The sequence below is a fragment of the Monomorium pharaonis genome, chromosome 1 (genome assembly GCF_013373865.1).
Source record: "Monomorium pharaonis isolate MP-MQ-018 chromosome 1, ASM1337386v2, whole genome shotgun sequence".
NCBI lineage: Eukaryota > Metazoa > Arthropoda > Insecta > Hymenoptera > Formicidae > Monomorium > Monomorium pharaonis.
In genome coordinates, this window is record NC_050467.1 from 4,049,268 (window position 1) to 4,073,806 (window position 24,539).

Below are 24,539 nucleotides of genomic sequence, written 5' to 3' on the forward strand. Positions count from 1 at the left end.
AAAAAACAGCGGCCCCTAAACGATACCAACCAGAATAAATTTCCTTTCTCGATGAAACTGCTCACAGCGGAATGACACTCGAATATAGATATATGTACGATTATAATAATAACAAAGCACCACCGCCGACAATGGCGATGACCGTGTGCGAATGTGCCTTTATATCGGCTAATCTCTCGTTGGAAAACGCTACTGATGACGATCGCCAGTCTTGCACGCGAGCCCCAACGTGACCCGGACTCGACCGACTAATTTTCCCCGACCTTTACCTAAATCCGATTACCGCACTCGTGCTTCACGTTCGTCAAATCTTGTGGCTGTATCTCATTATTTCAAATGGTAAACATCTATAAAAAGGCATAACGACACACGCTTCACTGGTCGAGTAACATTAGAAGAAACAAAATAAATACAAATCTAATAATTAAATACCGAAGTCCCCAAGTAACTCATTATCATATAAAATAATGTATTAAAAACCATTTTTACGTAATAATTCAAATAAAATTGCAATCTGCTTTTATTCTATGAAACGCGTTCATTCAATTTCTTTAAATTCAATCTCGTTTTATTTCACAATAAATTGTCGTATTTAATAAAGCATTCAATAATATCGATTGTAATTTCTGCAATGAGATAATCTACGTGAATATTTCGACAATTTTAAATTAAATCTGTAAAAGTTGAGGTGATTCAATGGCCGTGGCGGCATCTACGAGGAACTTGGCGAAGCGCGATTCGCGAGTCTTTGCTAAAAATATTCGCGCCTCGGTATTCGAATCGCCCTGATCGAACTGGTTTCGAGTATGAAGCCTCGGATAAACCGGAAATCTTACGGGATAGCTCGCAGACATTTGTCTAACATGGTCACGCAATTTGTCTCTTAATGGCAACCCAGAAATCCCGTACGTTTCGCCGAAGTAAACTAACTGCAATTTCTAATCCAGCTATACCGGAGCCGATGTTTTAAATCGGATGCGATAAATCACTCTATACCGATTTTCCTCCGAGCCGGATAACCACATTGCGGTTCTGCGATGGCAAATACAGCATACGAATGTTCTGCAGCGTCTCCGAAGAAACCGCAAAGGAATTTAATCACGATATTTGCTCGGATAAGAAAAGCTTAAGATGAGAGCCCTTCTACCTGGATTTCCGAAACTAATAAATTAAATTCACAGTTAAAATATATTAACTCTGATTTATCACTAATTTTACGTTTCGAGAAAATCGGAGACGAGAAAGAACGAAGCTATGAATATGAGCGTGTATTATGAAAATACATTCGCACATAGACAAGTGAATTACATAGATAATTCATAATTTTTTTAAATAGCCATTACTTTTTCCTACACAATTAAAAAATTTATATTAAATTTAACATATATCGCATGTACTAAACGGTCCACTCAAATTTTGGTGTTAATTTAACATAAAATAAATACGTTAAAAAATAACATTAGTTCCTGCTAATTTATTACGTAAAAAACCTAAAAAATTTAAGGTTAAAATGTAGCAATTTATTTAACAAAGCTTGAGAGTCGACAAAAAGATTTTTTTATTTGTACTAATCAGTAATAATTGAAATATTTCTGCGACAATCAAAGAAAAATGCAAAAAGACCCAATCATATTTATTTTTTTTTGCATTCCCAAGTTACGCAGTCATTCCACCTAATTATTCCCACAGTAGTCAATCGACCGTTACACTCCTATTAATTGATGGGTCAAATAATACGAATTAAAGCGGCGCCCAGCAGATTCAAATTAAGATCAATATCTTAAACCGTGAATTGGAATATTGCTGCAATCACGGTGTACCGGCTAACCATAAATTCCTTACGTCTAAGCGATAGGAAGTCCGTAATTTCGCATCCTTGTTACTCTGCACACCCACGTTAGAACGCGTTGCAATTACTTTAACATTACAATCCTCCCCGAGAAATAATAATCCGCACTCACGCAAATCTGAATAAACAAAGCTCCATTAAATTAAAAAAAATATAGCAAATACTAAATTTGGTACTAAATGTTACTAATTATATTAAATTTTAATATAATTAGTGATTTTTTGAAGAGTATTAAAAAACGAGTCTAGAATAATTTATAAGAATACCCCAATACACTCGACACTCCCATTCTTAATTTTGGAATTTTAAAATATTGGAAAAAAAATTGTACAAATTGTTTTATCTTTTTTTTCTTTCATGACGACTTTAAAGCGTAAGTGTCAGGGCGCGTCTCGACATTTCGGAGAATATGGTAAAGCACTTAGTTCAGCATCTGCAAGTAACGGGTCCTTAACAAGAATGTTGCTTTGCCTTATGCAACATCATGACGCTCGGTGATGCAATCGCGTAGATCGCCATCTGACGTAAGCATCGCGTAATGCCCCGGCTTTATCTGTATTATGGCTCTCTCGCCTACGTCATACCACGGGTATGATGTCACAGCTCAGTAGAGACTACATATTTCTGACTATATATTTCGCATAATGCGCGATGCCCTTAATCTTCGGTTATTTTACAATGTATCCTGTTCCAGGAGAGATACCTTCCCGCCTTCGCGCAGCTTTGTGCAACGTGTGTCACGACAATTTTGCCACGCTCTAAATTAGTTAATGCGGCGACATGTTAAATCGTACGATAAAAAGTAGCGGGAAGATTTTGTGATATTTACGAAATTTAAATATAAGTGGATATATGCCACACCTGCCACATGTGCGGGCATTATTCATTAATCATAACGATTATATCTTTTTCTCTCTTTCCTCTGACAAAAACCTTTTTCCTTTATCATTAAGAATAAAAAATATTTCTTATTCGGCAGCATCCATTTAATAACTCAAAAAATTGTAAAATTTATACGTTATTCTCTGCAATTTCTGGACAGATCTAATGTACCGACGATACGGCGGAACCGGGCGCAAGGTCCGTGATACGAACAGGTGTTAACAAGGGCCAGGGATCGGGATAGGGAAACCGCCGCGACGTTTTGGGAGCACTACGGGACTGCTGACGTCATCGTTGTCAGTGACGTCATCGGGAACAGGTGACAACCGCTGTCAGCGAGTGACGTCAAGCGAGGTCGGAGCGCAGCGGACATCGAACCTCAACCGGCGCGTTTGCGCAGACTGCACCGTACGTAGGAAATGCACGTACGTGATGTCCGCACGGGACGGAAGCGAAAGCACGCGTGAGAATTACGAATCGAGGGGGGGAGGGGGAACGATTCGCGAACGGCGAGATTACACGCGTGTCACGCGGGGAACGGAGCGACCGGGGACGCGAAAGGAGCCGCGATGACAGCTGATGATAAGACTCGCCGCGGCATCCGCGCGACCGTCACGTCGCCCGATCTCGTCTCATACAAAATGTCATGACTCACCAGCCGCGCAGAATTGTTGATCACGCCTTCGGATAGCCTCCTGCGACGGCGAGGTCCTCGCCAGGTGATGGTCCACTCGTCGAAATGCACGTACACTCACAACACTGCACTCGAATTCGCGGAAACGGTCGCGGCCATTTTAGCAGTACCACGGCAGAGTAGTACGTACACGCGTATCACGGCCGTAACGCGACACGACAGACACGGTAACGCCATCTCGAGTGGCGAGCCCGCACGCACTTCCCACAACCACACTCCTTATCGACGATTGGGCGAATTCAGCTAATCCAAATGGCTGCAAAAAAAATTATACATTTTCAGGTTTGAGTAGTATTTAGCTAAAAAGTTAATGACTTTGAAACTAATTTTACATTTTTCTTAAATAACTTAATTATGAAAACTTCTTAAATATGAAAACATTTCTGCATAAAAAATTCACCAACCCACTGTGTATTTTACACGAAAGTAAAAAATACATCGGATTGGTGAAGTTAATTTTCTCTTTTAATTAAATTAAATTTAAGCTAACAGCTTATAAAATTAATTTATGTCAAATAAAATTACATAAACAGAAAACGAATTAAAATTATATTAGGATTAAATTAAATTAAATTGTAGAAGTTAATTTTATTGAAAAAAAAACATTTATATTAAAGAATGTCGTGATTTTTGAAGTTGAAATACACAAAAATATAAAATAAGTTATCAATTTTAATATTTTACTTGTTAAAGTATATGAAACAAAAAATGTTTTTTTTTTTTAGAAATGTTTTCATTTGTATATTTTGAAAATAATTTAAATTAAATATTAAGTTATTAAAAAAAATTTTTAAAGTTATTAACTTTTTATAATTCAAGATATCGATAAGCAGAATACTTGTAAAACAAAGCACTTGCAAAAACGACGAATACACAATAAAACGATAAAGACGAATAAAACAATTGTAAAGCGCGCGACAGCATGCAAGAATATATATTATTATTATTATTATCCCGATATCATTGATGGGTAACCTTCCTTACTTTACCATTAATTTTTTTACCATCTTATTCATTTCGGATACTTTTAAGCTACCCTCCGAGAGGGCGTTGATGACCAACTGCTTCAAATCAAACGATCGTATTCAAAATAACTTCTACGATCGCGCGAATGTTTATCTGATGGAACTGTCGCGCTATGACATGTAATCGGTATAATGAGTATTAAAATGGTAACAGTCATTGACGGAAACGTTTACAATCACTACTAATTATCACATTCATCGAGTATGTCTCGATAGACTTGTTCGTATAATAAATTTCATGGAAAATCCGTACAAGTAACGCTACGATCGCACAAAGTTTATTTGACGAAACTGTCATGTGTTCGCATATTATCGTATTATATCGTAAAATATCGTGATATGTAATATCTCATGATAGTGTGCAACATACTTGATGACAATTAGGCATTCCGGATACACTTCGGTGAGAAATCCACTTGAAACACGCGAGTTTCGGCAAACGTGAATCGCCAGTGTCAACGTTGACAGTATTGGCGTGTTCTCGCGATGAAATATACGATGTTTGATACACCACGACGAAGGCACAAGTCGTGCCGCACAACACGTTATACGACATTCGCGATAATGACCGCGCGGAGTCACTTTTCGGAGTCTAATCGCTCATTAAAATACGGACCGACACGAGATCAAACCTACACCGGTCGCCGCGAGCGGGAACTGTGGGACAATGAGAGACTAGACGCTCGAGAATCGCAATATCGAATATTGCGACTCTCGAAGTATCGAGATGTCGCGTTGAACCAATCACAGAAATCCGAGAGCGCTACGGACAGATATGATAGGGCAAGACAGAGAACGAGACGTAGGTGTCACAGTCGTAGTCGTAGGGTAAGGCAGAGAAAAACGTAAGTCGTACATGTCGTAGCACTATTCTAGATTCTAAGGCTGCGTTTCGATATATTCACTGTCAGTACTGAAAATCTATAGTTTACGTCACATACACTGTAGAATTTCAGTACTGGCGATGAATATCGAAACGCAGCCTAGAATAGTAGTATATTACGACTTACGTTTTTCTCTGCCTTAATCTACGACTACGACTGCGATACCTATGTCTCGTTCTCTGCCTTCGGCCTAAAAGGACAAACCTAAAGCTATAAATTGCGGCCGTCCGCCGTGACTTCTTTCGTCCACAAAAATAAAGGCTGCTGCATTTTCTGTAACCGTAATCAGAGAGGATTGTAACCTGAAAGCGGTTATCACGTCGTTTTAGGTGTTTTCATCCATCAGCACCTCTATGTGCACAAAACATTGAACTATGTAGTCAAATATCTATGAATCCCGTAGGTAATGTGCATGACTTTTTGGGTCTCTTCTATGCTATGTCCACGTTTATTTGGTTCTGTTCGTTCTGTTTCATGCTATACCCGTACATTTTACAATTATATGCATTCATATTTTAAATCTGTTTTATGCAAATGTGCATATCGTGTTCTATAAATGTCCAATACTACATAATACATGATATAAATTTAAATAATTGATTTGATAAAAATTCACTCACCGATTGTTGTCGCTACTTCTGCTGCTGATGCTGCTGCTGCTACTGCTACATTCCTTTTCCAGTTTTGATTCTGAAAATGTGATAAATATCATTCTTAAACTCAAACACAAAAGCAGGTAAAGAAATGTATCACTTGAAAAAATAGTATATTAATACCGAGTCGCTCCGTGGATGCCGCATTCTGCTGACATCATCCTGCTATTCTCGCACATTAAAACGATCGCCCGATACTTTATTCGGCACTCCCGATATCACGGATAATGTATCACACACGAGTAAAACGTAAACCGCGCGCGAGAATTTCACTTAGAGTGACCATTATATTTGGAAAAATACGTTAAAAGTACGGCACTGGATACGCGAGACACACGCGAGACACGCACAGAGTCAACGGAACGTCCGACCACGTCCAACTGGCGCTGGAGCACGACTACCGGCACGGCAGCGGCGGACGTGGCCGTTGGTAGGTACACTCGGCCGTACGCGGCGCTAGTCGGCGCGACTCGGCAAGTCGGCCGCCGAGTCGCGCCGACTAACGCCGAGTACCGCCGAGTGTACCTACCAACGGCCACGTCCGCCGCTGCCGTGCCTGCCGTCATGTTTCTTCGTGCTCCAGCGCCGGTCAGACGTGGTCAGACGTTCCGTTAACTCCGTGCGTGTTTCGCGTATTCAGAATTCGAATTGTGCAGGTACAGTCGTACAGTGTTGTGTTGAGAGTGCCGTCGCTAGCAAACGACACGCGAGTCGTAGCAGAGTCGTATGTGTAAAGCGCGGCGTCGTGCGTTAGGTTCGGTTTCGAGTAAAGTGTCGCGTGTGCGTTCAAGCAAATAAGTGTTTGCTCGAAGAGGATACGTTCGGTAGAACGTCGATCGTACCAATGAAACTACTAGTCGTCGCGCAATCATACAGAGATACAAAACTCTGAGAGCGAATTGATTTACTTCTGTTCAGTGTGTCTTGACGTACCATACTCTTAACGTATTTTTTCAAATGTAATGATCGCGCCAACGTGAAATTCTCGCGCGCGGTTTACGTTTTACTCGTGTGTGATATATTATCCGTGATGTCGGGAGTGCCGAATGAAGTATCGGGCGATCGTTATTAATGTGAGGGTTCGGGAATAGCAGGATGATGTCAGCAGAAAGCGGCATCCTGCATGGAGCGATTCGGTATTCTGGAAAAGGAATGTAACAGTAGCATCAGCAGCAGGAGCAGCGACAGCAATCGGTGAGTGAATTTTTATCAAATCAATTAATTGAATTTATATCATGTATATGTGGTATTACACATTTATAGAACACAATTATGCACATTTGCATAAAACAGATTTTAAATATGAATGCATATAATTGTAAAATTTACGGGTATACCATAAAACAGAACCAAATAAACGTGGACGTAACATAGAAGAGACCCAAAAAGTCATGCAAATTACCTACGGGATTTATAGATATTTGACTACATAGTTCAATGTGCACATTTTGTGCACATAGAGGCGCTGATGGATGAAAACACTTAAAACGACGTGATGATCGCTCTCAGGTTCCTCTCTGCCGTAATAACCACGAGATGTACCGTAGGAATTAGCCAAAAAACAATCGAAAATTGTTTAAAAAATGTAAGGTTATGAAATCGCGACTGTGCTCCAAAACTAAGGACACTGGGACACATAGAACAACTTAAGTAGTAAGATGTAAGCAATAAGATAATCAACATTGATTTGTTATTGATTACGTTACTTGTTTTGGTCAAGTTTTCGACTGGAATTGACCAATTGGCTTATTGATTGCTATGATTATGTTTTTCTATGTGTTATTAATACAAAACCATGAAGAGATATTAGATATTAAAAATAGAAATTAGAATTTTGAATTCAGTTTTTTAAATGAATATTAAATGTAACAATGGATATAAATAAGATAAGACATAAATGTGTTTCATGAAACACAGAATAATTTATTATTTATCTATAGTGTTCATTAAAGACACTGATTCTAAAATTCTAATTTCTATTCCAATGTCTAAAGTTTGTTTATTGTTGCCTGAAACTATTGATTTTATCTGCATTTGGGTTTATTCTGCAGTCTATATGAAATAAATATGCATAAAGTCCAAATAAAACAAATTTATCGTAAGATATTATCTAGCAGAATTGATTTCTCTGCTTTTAATCTTAAAAGATCGATACTAAGCAATAAACAATAAATCAGTTATTTCAAGAGAATGGCGACAATTGCAAGAATCTCACAAGCAAGCATTGTGCAAGCCACAAAGAAACATACTGCAACTATATTTTTCTTCCATGGTTCTGGTAAATTAGTAAACATAATATTTTTTTAACTAAAAAAGCAAAAATTTAATAAATAAAATAATATGGATTCTCTTTCTATAACTTCTCTGTCAATTGCATTTATGTATATTTCATGTTTGCAGGTGGTACAGCAGAGAATTTAAAAGAATGGATTAATATTCTTAACAGAGAAAAACTACAGTTTCCACACATAAAGTTAATTTATCCTAGTGCACCTAGTCAGGCTTACACACCTAACAATGGAATGGTAGTGTGATGTAATTACGAATAATCTTGGAAATTTGACAGGATTCTTAATTGACACACGGGCATAAGAGTACTATATATATATTTCCATATATAAATGTATATTTTAAAATTGTTAAAAACAAATATCATTGATTTATTATAGTTGAAATTCCAGGATTAAACTCGATCATCTAGTCTTTTATAACTTTTTATGCCAGCTGACAAAATTCATTAAAATTTTATTATAGATGCAAAATGTATGGTTTGATCGTTTAGCGATATCTAATGAAGCACCAGAACAATTAGAGTCACTTGATTCCATGTGTCAAAATGTATCGGAATGGATTGACCGAGAAGTTGCTAATGGAATTCCACTTAATAGAATAATTTTAGGTGGATTTTCGATGGGTGGTTGTCTCGCATTACATTTAGCATACAGATACCGAACTGTAGCTGGCTGTTTTGCCATGTCTTCTTTTCTGAATAAGAGGTCTATAATCTATGAGGTAAATACACACACACATACACACACACACACACACACATATATATACATATATATATATATATATATATGTATATAAGAAGTATACAGAATAGAAAATATTGTATTAATATAATTTACTTTTGTAAAAAAAAATTATACTATAAAATACTTGATTTTATTAGAAGACTTATAAAAAGACAAAATTAAAACTTGATTTTAAATATTATTAATTGTTTTGTTCATATATACTTTATATATTATTTTCAATTACAGCATTTGAAAATGAATTCAGAGCATAATAAAATACCACTTGTTCAATACCATGGTTTAGCAGATAGTTTAGTTCCTATCGAATGGGGTGAGGAGGGTGCTAAGAATCTGCAAGATCTTGGAGTAAACGTGACGTTTATACCGTTGAAAAATATCGAACACGATTTGAGTCGTGAGGAGATTCAAAGTTGGAAAGACTGGCTACTCAATATCTTGCCGGACAAATAATACATAAAATGTTAAATAAAAATCTTAAAATGTATATATATATATATCATTGTTGATGTATTACAATTAAAATTGTAGTGCAGATGTTATTCTATTTGTTTTTGGAAAATTATATCTGTGTTATATGTAATGATAGCAAGTTTTATTACAATACGCAAGAGCCATATCAATTGCTGAAAGAGTGATAAATTTAAGAAAGACCCTGACTCCCACTGTGACAAGATGAATCGTGCCATTATGTCATCATTAGATGATTATATGGCACGTACATGTCATGAATAATGTTAATTCACAAGATCGATAAATTGATCCTGACCTTCAAAATACTTAAATCTTTCCGCGTCTCATTAATTTACTTTGTTCCTTATATAAATTTAATTTCTAATGCATTAGCAATATCATTTCAACAAATTGTTTAAAATCAGAAAAGGTATTTTGATGACAAATTAAAAAATGATGTTAATATTGCGCCAAAATTTTTATTTGATACATTTGAAAGTTAAAAAATTTGCGTAACTAGGTTTAAAATTTAATAATTTATTTCCTAGTAAAAATGATTAAAGCTCATTGTTTGACATAATTACAAATATAATTGCGCAAAATAATCTGAATGTTTGCTCTCGACAAATACCTTTATTATTAAATTTAGCCTTCATTATTAAGTAAAGTTGAAGATTTGAATAAAATCGATGCTATCCACCTGACCTGTTTTTTACATGAAACAAATGAGCGTGTCTACATTGTTGACCACTCGCGTTTATTACGTACTTTTATCACGAGCACTCTTTCACCGATCAATCTGTTTTCCGACTTTTACATTATTGTTTTTCTGAAGGCTAATTGACCCGATGTTTTACAATTAAACTCTTGAATCGATAAAATACGCGTATGTACAATTTATTTCATGATTTAAACAATGTTTAAATTGTTTACTTTTTGTTATTTTCGTGATTCTCTTCAATTCAAGTAAATAAAAATAAAATTCTCGAGTTAAATGTTCAATATTTTATATTCATTATTCAACGAAATAAATTGTAATGTTAGCAATTTAAGCAGCAGATCGTTTTTATTTGATTAGTGAATATTTTCGAATAAAGAAAGAGTTTAATAACATTTAAAGGTATTATTGCAGTATTAGTAATATATTATTGTGATATATAAATAAAAATATTATTTATTCGATTATTACAAAAAAATTAATTTACTCAATCCTGTTTCTATAGTGTACCTATAGAAACAGTTCTATAGTGTATATATATATATGGTATATAAAAAAAACAGAATTGAGTAAATTAATTTTTTTTAACTAAATTAAATAAAAATTAATGACTTATAAAATTAATTTTACGATAAAGGTTGCATGAATAAAAAAACTGATCTAGATAAAAGTTACGTAAATTAATTGAAGTTGAATAAAAAAAGTTAGTTTTAAAAATATTATTTACATTAAATTAGAGTGTCATAATTCTTAAAAATTAATTTATTCCGAGTAACAAAACAATTACAATATTAATAAGTCTAATTCTTTTATATAAATTATTTATATAAAAAAAGCAAAAATTGTTTTTTTAATATAAAACTAAAGAATGTATTTTTTGCTTCCACATATGTAAGCCAATATGTTAAAGTTTATACGTTTTAAAAAGAAATAACTAATTAAAATAAAAAATTAACAAAGTTAAAAGTTATAACTCTACCTAAGTTACTATTCTAAAAAACATTATTGTATTCAGTTATTAATTTATTACATTGCCATAACTTTATAAACATATATGTTGTGCTTTATACACATGTATGAAAACATTACTGAATTCAGTCAATTGTTACATTGTTTATAATTACCATGTGCTTTAAATGCTTTATCAGAGTTTTTAATTGATAAAATTGGTAGATTATTACAAATTTTAGCCATTTTAGAATCATTTGATCTTATCTGTGATGCGATTGCGCACATCGAAATCTTCAAATTGCACCCTATATAGAGATAAGTACGCGTTTCCTCGACTTATTTTCTGCCTTTCAGCATGGTAACAAAGGTGAGGAAGGTGGAATTGCACCGGCGAGTCCACCGTGTCCGACGTGTGCGCAGTGAAACGAACGGAGCGAACTGCAACGGGCTTGCTTGCACCCCATCGAGTGACTGTACGGAGGGTGGGTGGTAGGTAGTTCTACTGGCCTGGCGTCGTTCTCGCCGCCGACGTCGCGCCGTAACACCGACGTTCACGTCTCGTCGTGCTATCGACTCAAACGAGAGGGATGTAAAACGCATATGTTATCAATCGCGACATGAAAACACAACTCGTGACGTATACCTGACGTGGGGGATCGATGTTTAACAACGAGTCACCTGTGGAGAACGGACGCGAGAAAAGGGAATGAATTGGTGCGTTTCTTAAGCTAAGAATATTACTGTAGAGAACGGCAATCTTAAAAAAAAAGACTCACACACGCATACACACATACATACGCGCGCGCGCGTACACACACGTACAAAATATATATAGACGTATAAACATAAGCGGGGTGGAAGCGTGTATTATAAAACGTGGAATCGATACTCACGATGAGAAGCACTGCAGAGTGAAAACGTGAACCATAACATTTTAAATAGAGAAGGGAGTGTGTGGATGCTCGTGCGAATAAAGTGAATTATGTGATGGATGCAGCTTAAACAACGTGTTGTCGTCGAAGGGTGAATCTGGGTCATCATGAATGGATCTCTCGACGAATAGAAAGAAGAGTTCTCTACGAAATAAGATTTTTCATTCTACCGAAGAAACGGACGACAGTTTGAATCGTCAGGGTGTGGATGCAATTGAGTATATCGGAACTGCATTTATGTGCACTCAGCACATTGGAACTGCATTAGGTCTTCGAAGTGTGTTTTGATCGAAGAGAGCGACGCTCCCACCTGATGGGATGCTCGGAAAACTTTGTGCCCCAAGATTAAATAATCCTTTCTAAAGTAATAATATAAGTGCACAAGATATACACGTAGAAAGGCAATGATATACGAGTACTTAATTACATTTATTAATTGCTATCACAATAATAATTACATTTATACGTAATAACATTAATTACCACGTCTAATCGTGATGTATCGTATAAGTGGCGCGGGATAATCAACGGAGAAATTAAAAACGAAAAAATTAACAGCGAAAATTTGACCAAGACAGATGCGACGTCCATGATGACGTTTGTCGCGTCGAGGTAGCGATTCCTCTGTCTCATCCTCCAGGTACAAGGACAGATTAGTGATTAGTATCGGTGGTATACTAATGTAGCCCTCAGAGTTGATGACGTCAAGGTGCGAGAGAGACACGTAGACGTGAAAAGAGGCTGGGCAACGAAAGTGGATACGGCAAAATTTCCCAAAGGACGAGAAATAAATTTCCCAAAGGAAAGAGGCATCGGCGATCGTGTTACGGAGATAAAGAGTGAGAAATAAGCTCTCGTGGCGATCATAACATAAAGCTTTCCTGATCATTGTGAGTTAAAGAGGGCATGCATCAGCTGTTCTTGAAGGAATCTTTTTTTCGGGAAATAAGGACCGTGAGACAATTCTTCATTCATTATTTCATAAAATTGGAATAAGGTTTCTCCTAGGTTTTTAAAATATTTTCAACCTTATCTCTTACATATTTAAAAAAAAAGTGAACACTGTGATATTTTAAAGAATGCTAATAAGCTTTGTCTGAAAAGAGAAAAAAAAACGATCGATCCTGCATTTTTCGAGAAACATTCTTTCCTTCACAGTTTTCACAGATATCTTCAGATCCTTTTTATATTTAAGTACACGACACAACTGCAGAATTTTTTTTTCTTAAGAAGAGAATCTTTGAGCCGAACGTATTGATTTTTCACTTGAAAGACTTCAAACTAGCTCGATAAATAGGGCGGATACTTAAGAGACAACTGAAGAGAGATAAATTAAAATAAATCTCAGGAGGGGAGAGAAAGAGAGAGAGGAAAGAGGGATGGAGAGAAAGAGTAAAGCGTTCTAAAGGGTTGCAATATATCGAATGGGGTTGGTGTAAAAAGGGCAAGAAAGTCGAGAAAGAGAGGTCGACACGGGTGACGTTCTCTCGATTGAGAAATAGAGATATCGCAGGAGAAGCAGCGTCGCAGGTTGATACACACAAAGTGGGGACGTTGTGGAAATGGGTCAAGAGTTTCTCAGCGATGGCAGTGTGGCAGCTTCTAGTTAACGTGTCCTGTGTTGAATTGTGCGACAAATCGGTACGCGCGCTATATCAAACGCTATAAGTGCGGATTAATAGAGGCGGATTCTCTCTTAGACGGGAAAGTTGCAGATCCCGACAGTGCTGTTGATGCAACTTCGGTCAAATCGCCCAGCCGTCTTTTTTTCTTGCGATTTGACAATTATAACTAACAAAATTAAAGTAAACAATGTGTATATTTATTACGAATTAAAGTTACATCTTTACGAGTAGCCATTTTTATAAATTGAACTAATACAAGATAATATTAATAATTCATGAATTAAATTGATTTAAATTTCAGCTTATAAGTGATGCGAGCTACACTCACCTTTTCTTTATTTCATCGACGATAAGAAAATGTAAATTATTCAGAGATTTATTTTCTATTCCTCTGGACTGCACTGGAACTTCCCTTCTCGCTTTCGTTAAACTTCAAACATATACCTATTTCACTTTAAGTGTATACTAGTCCGTTTATACAAATAGACATCTCTAATTTTGAGAGCAAAGAATTTGAAAGAAGTGCACCGATGCCAAAGAACTAGTTGATGCGATTCAACGAATGCGAGATCATCGAAAGTACAACGAGAATCACAACGAGGAATGCAAGATTCGATGTATCGCCTAAAAGATGCATTGTTTATCGCGATAGAACCGTATCCGGTCATCGTCCACGTGCTAAAAATCGCGAGTCGTCGATGTGATTATTGTGTCGTCGCCGCCGCCGTTTCTCTCGAGGAGACATAGGTATCTCCTCTTGGACTGACAAATCAATCATTTTTTATGGTTTACGCATTACACAGAGTCACAGAGTCAGCAACCACGGGGATCGCTTGGCTCCACAACATCACCGCTCAAGGTAAATTTTCTCTCTCTATTTATGTTCAATTTTATTTATATAAAATTATGTGGAATTTTATATAATTATAAAGTTTTTATAAATACATAAAATTTTATATATTTCATTAATTTTTAACGGAGTCATTTTATTTGTTCTGTATATATATATATAGAAAATATTAATTCTGTATATATATATATATATATATATATATATATATATATATAGAAAATATTAATAAACGAAGAATAAGAATATTAATTAACACTGCTATTAATTTAATAATGTATGTAACATATTTCTGATTAATTTCACCATTATGAAAAAAATTGATTTGTTAATAAATAATTACCGTATGTAAAATAATTTTAACACTAATAATACGCGATATATACAGTAACGCTTATGTTATAAATCTTGAAGTTGATTGATTAGATAAATAGATTTAGATATTAGAATTTTGTATCATAGAGTTTAATAATAATAATAATAATAATAGTAATGTTCCTGGCACAGTTATTTTTCTGAGCTATAAGATCAGTCAATTTCTTATCAAATTGTATCTGTTTTTTTAGCATTATCTTTAATCGCATAGAGCGCCGGCCATGGAGATTAGGTGGTGTTATAAAACTTTACACGCGAGCGCGCATAAAGATTGATCGATTGTGTCCGATCCGACTTGCCCTACTCTCTCGGTGCCTATGTAACATATTACGATGATCACATAAAGCTTTACTTTCACCGCCATCAAAAGGGAGAACTATGAAATTCGGCCTATTAGCATAAGAGAGAGTTCACGCACGTAAAACAGTTTTGTCCACGTTTGCGTAATAGCCATCATTATTCATAAGGTACACGACAAACAGGAAGTAACTTGAATTTGAAATTGTAATGTGTAATTGTAAGTCGACAATAGGTTATCGTTTTGTTGTTCTTAATATTTTCCTAATATTTTTGTTTTAATTATGCATCTGCAATCGCATTTATCTCACAATTCAAATTACATTTCTATCTGTATAAAAAGATTTAACCCTTTAATTGCACACAAGTGGACAAAGATATATGCAATTAAAAATTAATTCAAAAAATTTGAGAATTTATTTAGTTGATTATTTATTAAAATAATTATAATAAAATTATTAATATTAATATATTAATATATACATTTTTAAGTGTTAATTTGTTAAAAATTATACGTAAATAAAAAGTAATTTTGTGAATGTGAAAAAGATTTTTTACGTATCACAATAAATGGTTTATACTTTAAATAAAATTAATTCAAATAAATAATTGAAAAATTAATCCAAATTTTAATTTTTATATTATTCCAAGTATAATTTATATTAATTTTGATATTTTTATCATAAAAATTATAAAATTATAAAAAGAATGAAATATCCTTTTTGTTTATAAATAATTTAATCAATCCAAAAAATATTAAAAAAAATTTTTTTAATCTTAAGTTTATTAAAATATAATTGTATATGTAATAATAATATAGTTAATAATAATTAGAGGAAAGTTGTCAATACCGACAAAAATCAATATCGCTAAAGCAACAATTCTCGGAAATTAAACATTTAATTAATATTAATAAAAACATGATCTGTCTGCTTAGAGAATTAAAGAAGTAGAAACTTATTTTAAACTAGAAGTAGAACATAATTCATATCCATGATTTTTTTTCTATACAAAACAAATTTTTTTAAAGTGAAAATAAAATTTGCACGATTTTCTTTTGCAAATGCATTTATATGTTTATGCGTTTATACAATTGGATACAGCACAACTCAGCATAGAAATATTATAAAATAATAAAAACAATAAAACCGTATAAAATAGTATGAAAGACACAATACTGTTTATTAATAATAAATTATTAAAATAATTAGGAAATTTTTTTGTAAACAATTATCTGAAGTGTTTTCCATATCTTAACTATGGTTTCAACAAATTAGTACTATATGAGTCATAACTTGATTCAATAAAAATTTAAAATGTACAGATCAAGCCTCGGAATCTTCGAATAAAGATAGATACGAATTTTGAATCAGTAGAAAATTTGTTTTAACGTGAGCTTCATTACTTCGACACTGGGGTGTTGATGGGCGAACACTGGGGTGCTGATGACACCCCAGATGGCTAGTTTTCTATCTATATAAGAAAAGAAGCGACCTCTGTTACAATTTTTGATTGATAATACTCCCATTTAATTAAACTAATCTAATGATTAAGTTATCTAAGATTGAATCTGAATGAAAAGAAAAAAATAGTTATAATGTGTTATTTATTTTTTTGCGTGACATTTTGTCAGCATCATTCAATCACCATTATTTTCATAAATTGCAACATGAAAACTGTAATACATATATTAAACTGAATAAATCTTAATTTTACGGAGTATATTTATATTATAGAATTTGATGAAATTGAAATGGTCAAAATATGGCAGTGCTGGAGATAATGATAAAAATTCAAAGTTGCTTCTCTTCAGATTTCTTTTTTATTGTTGCACTGGATTGCATAAAAATTTTCTTTCTCACTCTCGTCAAATTTCAAGCACATATCTATGTCACTTTACATACAGTGCACATTAGTTCAGCTGTAAAAAACAAATTCTTCGTATGCAATATCTGATAAAGAAACACTTCTGTGTTTAAGAAATATAATCCAAAAAACAAAGTAGTATGTCGGTTTGGACCTTCTTCTATATTATTATTATTTTTATATTATCATTCATAATTAACAATAATTATTGCGGAGTAAGCGGAGTAAGATCAACTACTTAATTATAGGTGACATGAGTAGCAGTGGCGGATTGGGCGTCGGCGTCGGCGTCGCCGGCGGCCCGACCCTCGCGGCTGCTCAGCAAGGTCAAGGGGTGGCCGCCCTCATGGTGATGCTCGCAGTTCTGTGCTTCATCTTCGCGTATTGCTGTTGGGGTGCGCCCTTTTGTCGATCCCTATGTCGACGGCATTGCTGTTGTCGTTTGGAGGATCCCGATCCGGACTCACGATACGGCAGCAGTGATCAAGCCATGGTGGCGACCCCGACGATCATCCTGCTGCCGCATGGTAGAATGCTTGTCGTCGACGGCACGATTTTCACTCAGTTCCAAACTGATCCTACAGGTAAATTCAGTATTTTATGTTTGAGAACTTACAAGAAGACCTGTTAGAAAAATTCAAAATAGTATAAAGTGAAGTAACAAAATCTATCATTTAGAAAACAATAAAGATTGAAAGGATAAAATAAATTTGAAAGGATAAAAAAACCTGTAAATTAAAGATGGCATCAAAGTAATTTTTCATGGTGTACATATAACAGTATATAAAATAAGAAAAAATTAAATTTTACAGAGAGAGAGGACCGAAATTATATAGTAGATATACTTTGTTGTATCCTTGTCATAAAGTCCTTCAGACTAAATAATAAAGGAGTATAAAATTTTTGACAGGTTTAGACTTAGTGGAGCTTGGCGATAGCGTGTTGCGCGCTCAGAGAAACCCGCGAAGCGTAAATCGTCACCAGTTACAGGGTAGTCAAGGCAGTATCCTCGAAATGGATGCTGAGACACCTAGCAAGGACAGCTTAGGTTCTGTCGGGTGTTTTCCACCGCCCACCTACGAAAGTATTTACGGCAAAGAGGAAACCGACATGCCTCCCTCTTATTCCGACATTCTTTTGCATAGGTCTGTCGTTTTTACATAAATCTGAAGAACGATGTCGATATTTTAAGTTTAACTCAATTCGCAGATTCGCCAATCTACCACATGACATCGATATGCACGGCTACTGCCGCGACAGCAAGGAGGAAATCGAGATGCAGAGCCTGGACGGCTGTCCGCATATCATTGGTAATCCGTTAAACTCGATGCCTGGGTATCATCCTTACGCCACGGTGACAAGTCTGTCTAGCCTGCAGAGCTACCCGCGACGGAACGTTTCGCGCAATCCGTCCATCATCAGCAATCCACTGGACAATTTTTACGTGGACAACGAGCTCAGTCTCTATCGGCTCAGTAGGGAGACGATGCCGCGGGTTTCCAGTAATGACGCAAACCTCGAGACCTTCCGCGTCTCTCACGACGAGATGTCGTTCCGCGTACCGCTCGACGAAAACGAGAACCAACGGCACACGAACCGTAACAATTATCAGGTCGCCAGCAATGAACTGATGAATTCGAGAAATCGCGCCCGAAGCGCTTCCAGGCTGAGCCAGGACAGCCGTAGGAGTTCATTGAATCGCGACGGAGATCAACATCAGATTTTCGTCAGGTTGCCCGATCCCGAAGAGATCGAGGCGGCGCGAGAGATACGTATCGATGAGGCTCATCGACCTCGAGCGTATCGCGAGGATCAGAACATCAGAAATCTGCACCTAGACCATCCTCAACTGCAGGACGAAATCAATCGCAACATCGTGGACGATGATGATCCCAGGTACTTCGCGAGGAACAGGAGACTGGAGAATGAGGACAGAAATCAAGACGAACCTGAGGGAATTCAATATACCGACGAGGAGGCTAACAACTTCGGCGCGCTTGCCGACATTCGCGAAAGCAGAGTGTAATCTAGACTTTTAACTGTGCATAAACCGAATATTATTAAGTGCTTTAAAAGTACGTAGAAAAATTTGATTTGATTCTTTCAAATAAGATACAGTTAAATTTGAAGAAATACGTATATTTGCAGTTGCAAAACATAATTTTTTAATCTTCATTTTTTATTAGGAGCTTGTTAAAAAAGTCATAACATTTTAATTTGTTGTGCTTGTAATTATGATGTTAATAACTTTTTTTAATTTTATGGAAAAGAGAATTGATTCATGCCCTTTATACTATGTGATTTTGATAAGTATTACATGATGTTCCGAGCGACAGATAAAATCGCGTAACAAGTAGAAATTGTGATAAATTTCTACAATAAGTTGTTAGGATTCAATTATGTTGATACACAAACAAGTTGATATTCAGAATTAAAAATTATAGAAAAAAATCGAGTCGAGAAAAGTTACAAGATAAATATTGCATTATGCAGAAAATAAAAGATGTTAATAACTATATATGTATATATATATGTGACAATATAATTATACGTGACAGTCTAGTGAAAGTCGTACACATTCACATACAAATACACACAAACACACATACACATGCAACATATTTTTGACAGATCATACAGTATGAAATTGAACAACGAGTTTTTTCAACGGAATCTTGAAAGTATAGCGTTACGTAAGGCAATCAGAAAGAAAAGAATAAACGTAAAAATAATCACAAGTTCTTTTGAGACATGCTAGACGACGAAAAATACTAAACAGTTTTTATTCTCTTATTAAGTAATGCAGATAAAGTTTATAGTCGTGCGTTAAATTATGTTAATTACATAACCGAAATCTTTCCTGATAAAAAAAATATTAATCGCAAGAAATTAGTGAAAGCTGAGCAATTTTCAATGGAAATGTGAGTTTATATGTGAGGTATTGTGTTTAAATCTAGCAAACGAATCACATCAAAATTAGCTCAGTCCGTCCAGGCTTTAACAAGCGCACTTAAGGGAGTTCCGCTGCTAAATAAAAATGAACAGATTTCCATGAAAGATTTGTAGAGAAGTTCAAATTAGTGATATAAATTGACTGTCAAAATTTCAGAAAGCTAAACTAGCTAGTTATTTAGATATTAAATATTTTATTAACATAGGCTGTTATGAGAATCGATGAATTTTCAGGATTTTTCAGTTTTATTGTTATATTAAACGTGGAAGTAATGAACAGATGTTAGTAAAATTTTACAACGATACATCTTAGCTGTCCAGAAAAGTACTGTTAAATTTTTGAAACAATGCACTTGTTCGTTTGAGTCAATTGATAAGATAAAAAGTTTACAATAATCGAAGTAATACAGCACGTAGGTATGGTAAATGTGTGCTAGTGATATAACATGAATTTCAAATTGTATTTACTTATCTAAGGGTTAGGTATAATAGTGAGGAATGTTTATTCTCAATTAAAAAAAAAAATTATTTCAGTAATGGAGGTAGTATACTTTATAGCCAAATTTTTTCTTATATTCACCATTATTAACTTTAGACTATATACAGCAAAAAAAGAAGGCAACAAACTGGTCATTTGAATATTTTTCTTTACTTGAACCCTTGTGCCACTTGTTGTGTCGGACCTGAGCAGAGGAACTTCCTTAAGTTTTATAACAGCATCACCGACAGTAATTTAATCATGATTAACGTTCCCATGATTTCCTTCTTGATATTTTATAAGTGAACTAAACAGATGTTATAACCATGAAAAAAATATAGTATGCTTCTTATTTATAAAATACACTCTTCTCACTAATTTTGAATGGTACTATCCATTGAACACATCGAATGATTTTAGTATTTGCAAAAAAAATATGACAAAAATACATTTGTAATAACTAAGAAAAAGAAATAAAATAAAATCGGCAAAAATTGACATCAAAGAATGTAAATGGAACGTATCACATATTAAATCACATACTAGTCACACACTAGTATACATACTAGTGAAAGTTTCAGGAACCAAAGAAAGATCTGTATTAAAACTAGATAATCGGACACAGCAAAGTATCAAAACGATAAATCGAACCAAGCATATTTCAGAAAGTGAACGATAACAATGGTTGGGTTTAGATACATTTATGTATACATATACATATAAAATAATAGGAGATTTTAAAAACTGTACACGTTATCACTATTATCGTGTATCATAAAGACGAATCACTGACAGAGATACTGAGAAATTAAAAAATTCTGCGTGAAGCATATATAATACTGTGTGCCTTCCTAGTTTTTAGATTGCTAAACGAATGGTGTAGACAACGGAACTTATTGTTTTACAATAGTTGATCGTTTTTCTGACCAAACTCTTTTTCTTCCTTTGTTTGGAATATAATAAAACGATAAGAAGCAACTTACTTTATAAGACAATGTTATTCTACAGAAAATCGAATATCTAATACAGACACAATATCAATAAATTAATAAACGATATCAATATAAATCATTTCCCATAATGAGAAACATACTTTATATTGTACGTATACATACATTGTTATATTTAATTGTAACGAACACTAGATTATAAAAAAATGGAAGGCTAATTATACAAATGCACAAATTAATAATTTGTTATTTTTAATTCACAGAATTTAGAAATGACATGTGACTTGGTGTGAATGATGTAGTCGCCGAATTTCGACTCTCTCGTGTATGCCTCTGTTTTTATAAGAGATTAATTGGAAAGTTAAAGGGTATGAGTGTAAACGGAGTATGAAAGGAGTATGTAGTGAGAGAGTAGTACACTCGTTTCAAGGATCCAGTTCATTCACAATATTTACATGTATTCCAAGAGAATATCAATGCAGTTAACTATGTACACACAATCAATCGATTTTTTATGATTAACAGTGTCATATAAAAAAAATTTGCAGACTAGAGATCTTACTTTCAATCCATATCGCTGTCCATGTCTTCAGGAGCTGAAGAATCTTCTTCTTCTACATTCTTCTTGTCCCAGTCTTTCAACTTAGCTCCCATGATAAAGTCATCTCGAAGAACATTCCACATTTTGTGATCCTTAAAATATGTTTCTATTATACACAATTGTATATTGCAATGTAAAACAAAATATGTACCAATATCAATAAACACAATTATATATGGCCTTGATAAATGCATTATAAAATTTAATGTTTAACAAAAGAATTAAAAAGTAGCACATTATTATGCTATTCCTTTTTTATAAAAAAATATAATACAAAAGTATTAAATATATTCATATCAATTCATATATTTCTTATGTGTAAATAATCTTTACTTACTTTGCCCTTATTATCCGTCTGCTCAATAGGTTTCTCAGACTTAACAGCATTATTAACTGGAATGCTTTTACTGCCACCCATAAGGACATCCAAAAAAGTATTTTTGTCAATGCTTTTATATACTTGTTCGCGTTTCCTCTCTAATGGTCCTGCTTCCGATAACTTCTTTTTTATTTCCGTTTGCTGTTGTCTTACTGCATTAAACAGTTGCACGACTCCTCTGTAAAATATATTATGAAGAATTTAGATGCCATTATATTTGTCATATAACAAATGCTAAAAAATTCGTCAAATGTAATAGCACTCTTTCAGTGAGCAAGACAAAAAATTTACAGATATAACTTACTTTGTGGCTATCTTTTGCAACATTCTTTCATGCTCCCGGTCTGTAATGGATGGTTTTACTCTAATGCCACATTCTTTCCTCCTTATTCTCGATTTAGTTGCTGCAATATTCGTCTCATTGACAGCTTCTTTCAATTCAGTTTTGATCTCCTCTTTGATGCCATCAATCTCAAAAGAAGGCTCTTCTTTCTTTTCTTTAACCTTTACATCGCATAACTTCTTTGCCTTAGCTAGTACAAGTGTCTTTTTTCTCTTCGGTTTACTTGTTTTTAGAATCTTTTGCATAACATCAGCCCAGCCTGCATTTCCAGTATCATGTGATGCATCGTCCATGTCATCCCCAATTTCTGGACCATCTGATTCTTCTTCTTCTTCATTTTCTTCGTAATCACTATTGTCCTCATTATCACTCTGTGCTAGTATTGTACCAGTATTATCTGTCTCTGACTTCGACCGCACTACAACGCAATATATATTCAATTCAGGATTTGACAAGGTAATTCTTAATTAAGACTGATAATAACAATTTAATAGAGATAATATCCATGAGAGAATAGTCAATTTGGCAGATTGGCAGGGTTGATCCTGACATTTGATTGTACATATATACACTTTGATATTACAAGAATTTGATAGACAATAAAAGAGAGAATTGTGAATTTGACAACTTTATTATGTTTTGAGACCCTATAAAATAATAATTTGATATATGTAAACCTTGATACCATAACTCTTCAATAATGTATCAAAATTTGTGATAGTAAGATTCTTTTCTATTAACCTCAATCATCCATCTAAATTATTCCAGAAATAATCTTTATGAATCATCCATGAAACTTGAAAACTGATCGAAAGTTGAGATAAAATTACATTTTATACAAATTAAATCATTTATCAAATCATACATGATATATATATCAAATTGTTTTTTTATCTTATTGAAATAGTTTCCTTTGTTTGTCATACTTTTTTATTTAAAAAAATATTGCCGCCACCTACGAGTCGACGAAATGCGGTTACACGTTACTTATTTAAATAATCTTACATATAATCACTTACTTGGTACTTAATAGAAATGTGAAATTATACGATGCACTTATGCCAGCGGCTTCAAACATAACCACGTGCTCCTGAAGCTGTACATACGTAAACGTAATACATATACGTAAACGTAAGCGGTAAGCATGGCTGCTGTACATTTTCACGCATGCGCGTTGAAAAAGAACAATAATAATCTGAAAAGAATTTTAGAAAATTAATCAATTGCCGCATAAACGGAATGTGATCTAGAGTCCGTTCTTTTTAATAATTTGTTTATTGTTATTATTAATCAGATTCATATAAAAGTTATAAAATAAAACAAATTTAATTAATTATTGTTATTCGTCACTGGAACTATATGAATTAGATGTGTGCTGCCATCCAATAGAGTACTTTAGAGTACTTGATAAAAATTTTTGTTGCTTTCCTACAAATATTTCAGTTATAGTATTGCAGAGATGTCATCAAGAGATGATATAAAGAGTTCTATTTTAGGATGGAGAATGATCGATTATCATAAAAGAATTGATCTCTAGCTTTCTCCTTTTTCTTAATAACTTTATAATGGAAAATTTTTATTCTGTTTTTATATTGTTACATGCAATTCTACCGTAAAGATTGGAGTGTGTTCAAAAGATAATTGATTGCCAATAATGAGATAAATAGTTAGGCACAACAATCACAATTGCGCCGTTTCATATTTCAAGAACTGCTCTTTCATGTTTTCGATGACACACTCCAGA

At 34.3% G+C, this 24,539-nt stretch overlaps 5 protein-coding genes across 14 annotated transcripts in view; 2 read left to right on the plus strand and 3 right to left on the minus strand.

Annotated features, from left to right (window-relative positions):
* The window catches only part of LOC105829835 (3-phosphoinositide-dependent protein kinase 1), a 343,579-nt gene extending 340,086 nt beyond the window's left edge, over window positions 1-3,493 (minus strand). For both annotated transcript variants that reach the window (XM_036286043.1, XM_036286033.1), the window contains exon 1: window positions 3,387-3,493. The gene's annotated coding sequence lies outside the window, so the exon portion shown is untranslated. The remainder of the gene's footprint in view (window positions 1-3,386) is intronic.
* Window positions 1,936-5,692, minus strand: LOC118645278. The gene is made up of 3 exons (XM_036286060.1): window positions 5,539-5,692; window positions 4,821-5,107; window positions 1,936-3,681 (listed from the first exon to the last, which is right to left on the minus strand). The coding sequence occupies exons 2-3, from the start codon at window positions 5,004-5,006 to the stop codon at window positions 3,526-3,528; spliced, it is 342 nt and encodes a 113-aa protein (XP_036141953.1). The 5' UTR covers window positions 5,007-5,107; window positions 5,539-5,692; the 3' UTR covers window positions 1,936-3,525.
* A 1,792-nt stretch (window positions 5,693-7,484) lies between these two features.
* LOC105837853 (lysophospholipase-like protein 1) lies at window positions 7,485-9,650 on the plus strand. 3 transcript variants are annotated; one of them, XM_012682990.3, is made up of 5 exons: window positions 7,485-7,647; window positions 8,039-8,265; window positions 8,388-8,512; window positions 8,742-8,999; window positions 9,254-9,650. In XM_012682990.3, the coding sequence occupies exons 2-5, from the start codon at window positions 8,178-8,180 to the stop codon at window positions 9,476-9,478; spliced, it is 696 nt and encodes a 231-aa protein (XP_012538444.1). In that variant the 5' UTR covers window positions 7,485-7,647; window positions 8,039-8,177; the 3' UTR covers window positions 9,479-9,650. The 3 variants fall into 3 exon arrangements, with proteins under 3 accessions (XP_012538444.1, XP_012538443.1, XP_012538446.1); XM_012682989.3 differs by having other exon boundaries at window positions 7,486-7,647; window positions 8,165-8,265; XM_012682992.3 differs by having other exon boundaries at window positions 7,488-7,572; window positions 8,165-8,265.
* A 1,369-nt stretch (window positions 9,651-11,019) lies between these two features.
* Window positions 11,020-22,258, plus strand: LOC105837847. Of its 6 annotated transcripts, none has more exons than XM_028191999.2 (6): window positions 11,021-13,884; window positions 14,006-14,563; window positions 15,121-15,396; window positions 17,341-17,676; window positions 18,003-18,237; window positions 18,302-22,258. In XM_028191999.2, exons 4-6 carry the CDS (start codon window positions 17,346-17,348, stop codon window positions 19,116-19,118), a joined length of 1,383 nt encoding a protein of 460 aa, XP_028047800.1. In that variant the 5' UTR covers window positions 11,021-13,884; window positions 14,006-14,563; window positions 15,121-15,396; window positions 17,341-17,345; the 3' UTR covers window positions 19,119-22,258. The 6 variants fall into 6 exon arrangements, with proteins under 6 accessions (XP_012538429.1, XP_012538430.1, XP_028047800.1 ...); XM_036284137.1 differs by having other exon boundaries at window positions 11,021-11,861; window positions 14,508-14,563; XM_012682975.3 differs by lacking the exon at window positions 15,121-15,396 and having other exon boundaries at window positions 11,020-13,884.
* LOC105837848 (RRP15-like protein) lies at window positions 17,539-23,967 on the minus strand. 2 transcript variants are annotated; one of them, XM_012682980.2, is made up of 5 exons: window positions 23,815-23,967; window positions 22,757-23,213; window positions 22,411-22,630; window positions 22,035-22,165; window positions 17,539-17,670 (listed from the first exon to the last, which is right to left on the minus strand). In XM_012682980.2, coding segments are annotated over exons 1-4 (807 nt in total). In that variant the 5' UTR covers window positions 23,816-23,967; the 3' UTR covers window positions 17,539-17,670; window positions 22,035-22,036. The 2 variants fall into 2 exon arrangements, with proteins under 2 accessions (XP_012538434.1, XP_012538433.1); XM_012682979.3 differs by lacking the exon at window positions 17,539-17,670 and having other exon boundaries at window positions 21,355-22,165.
* Between the last annotated feature and the right edge of the window lie 572 nt (window positions 23,968-24,539).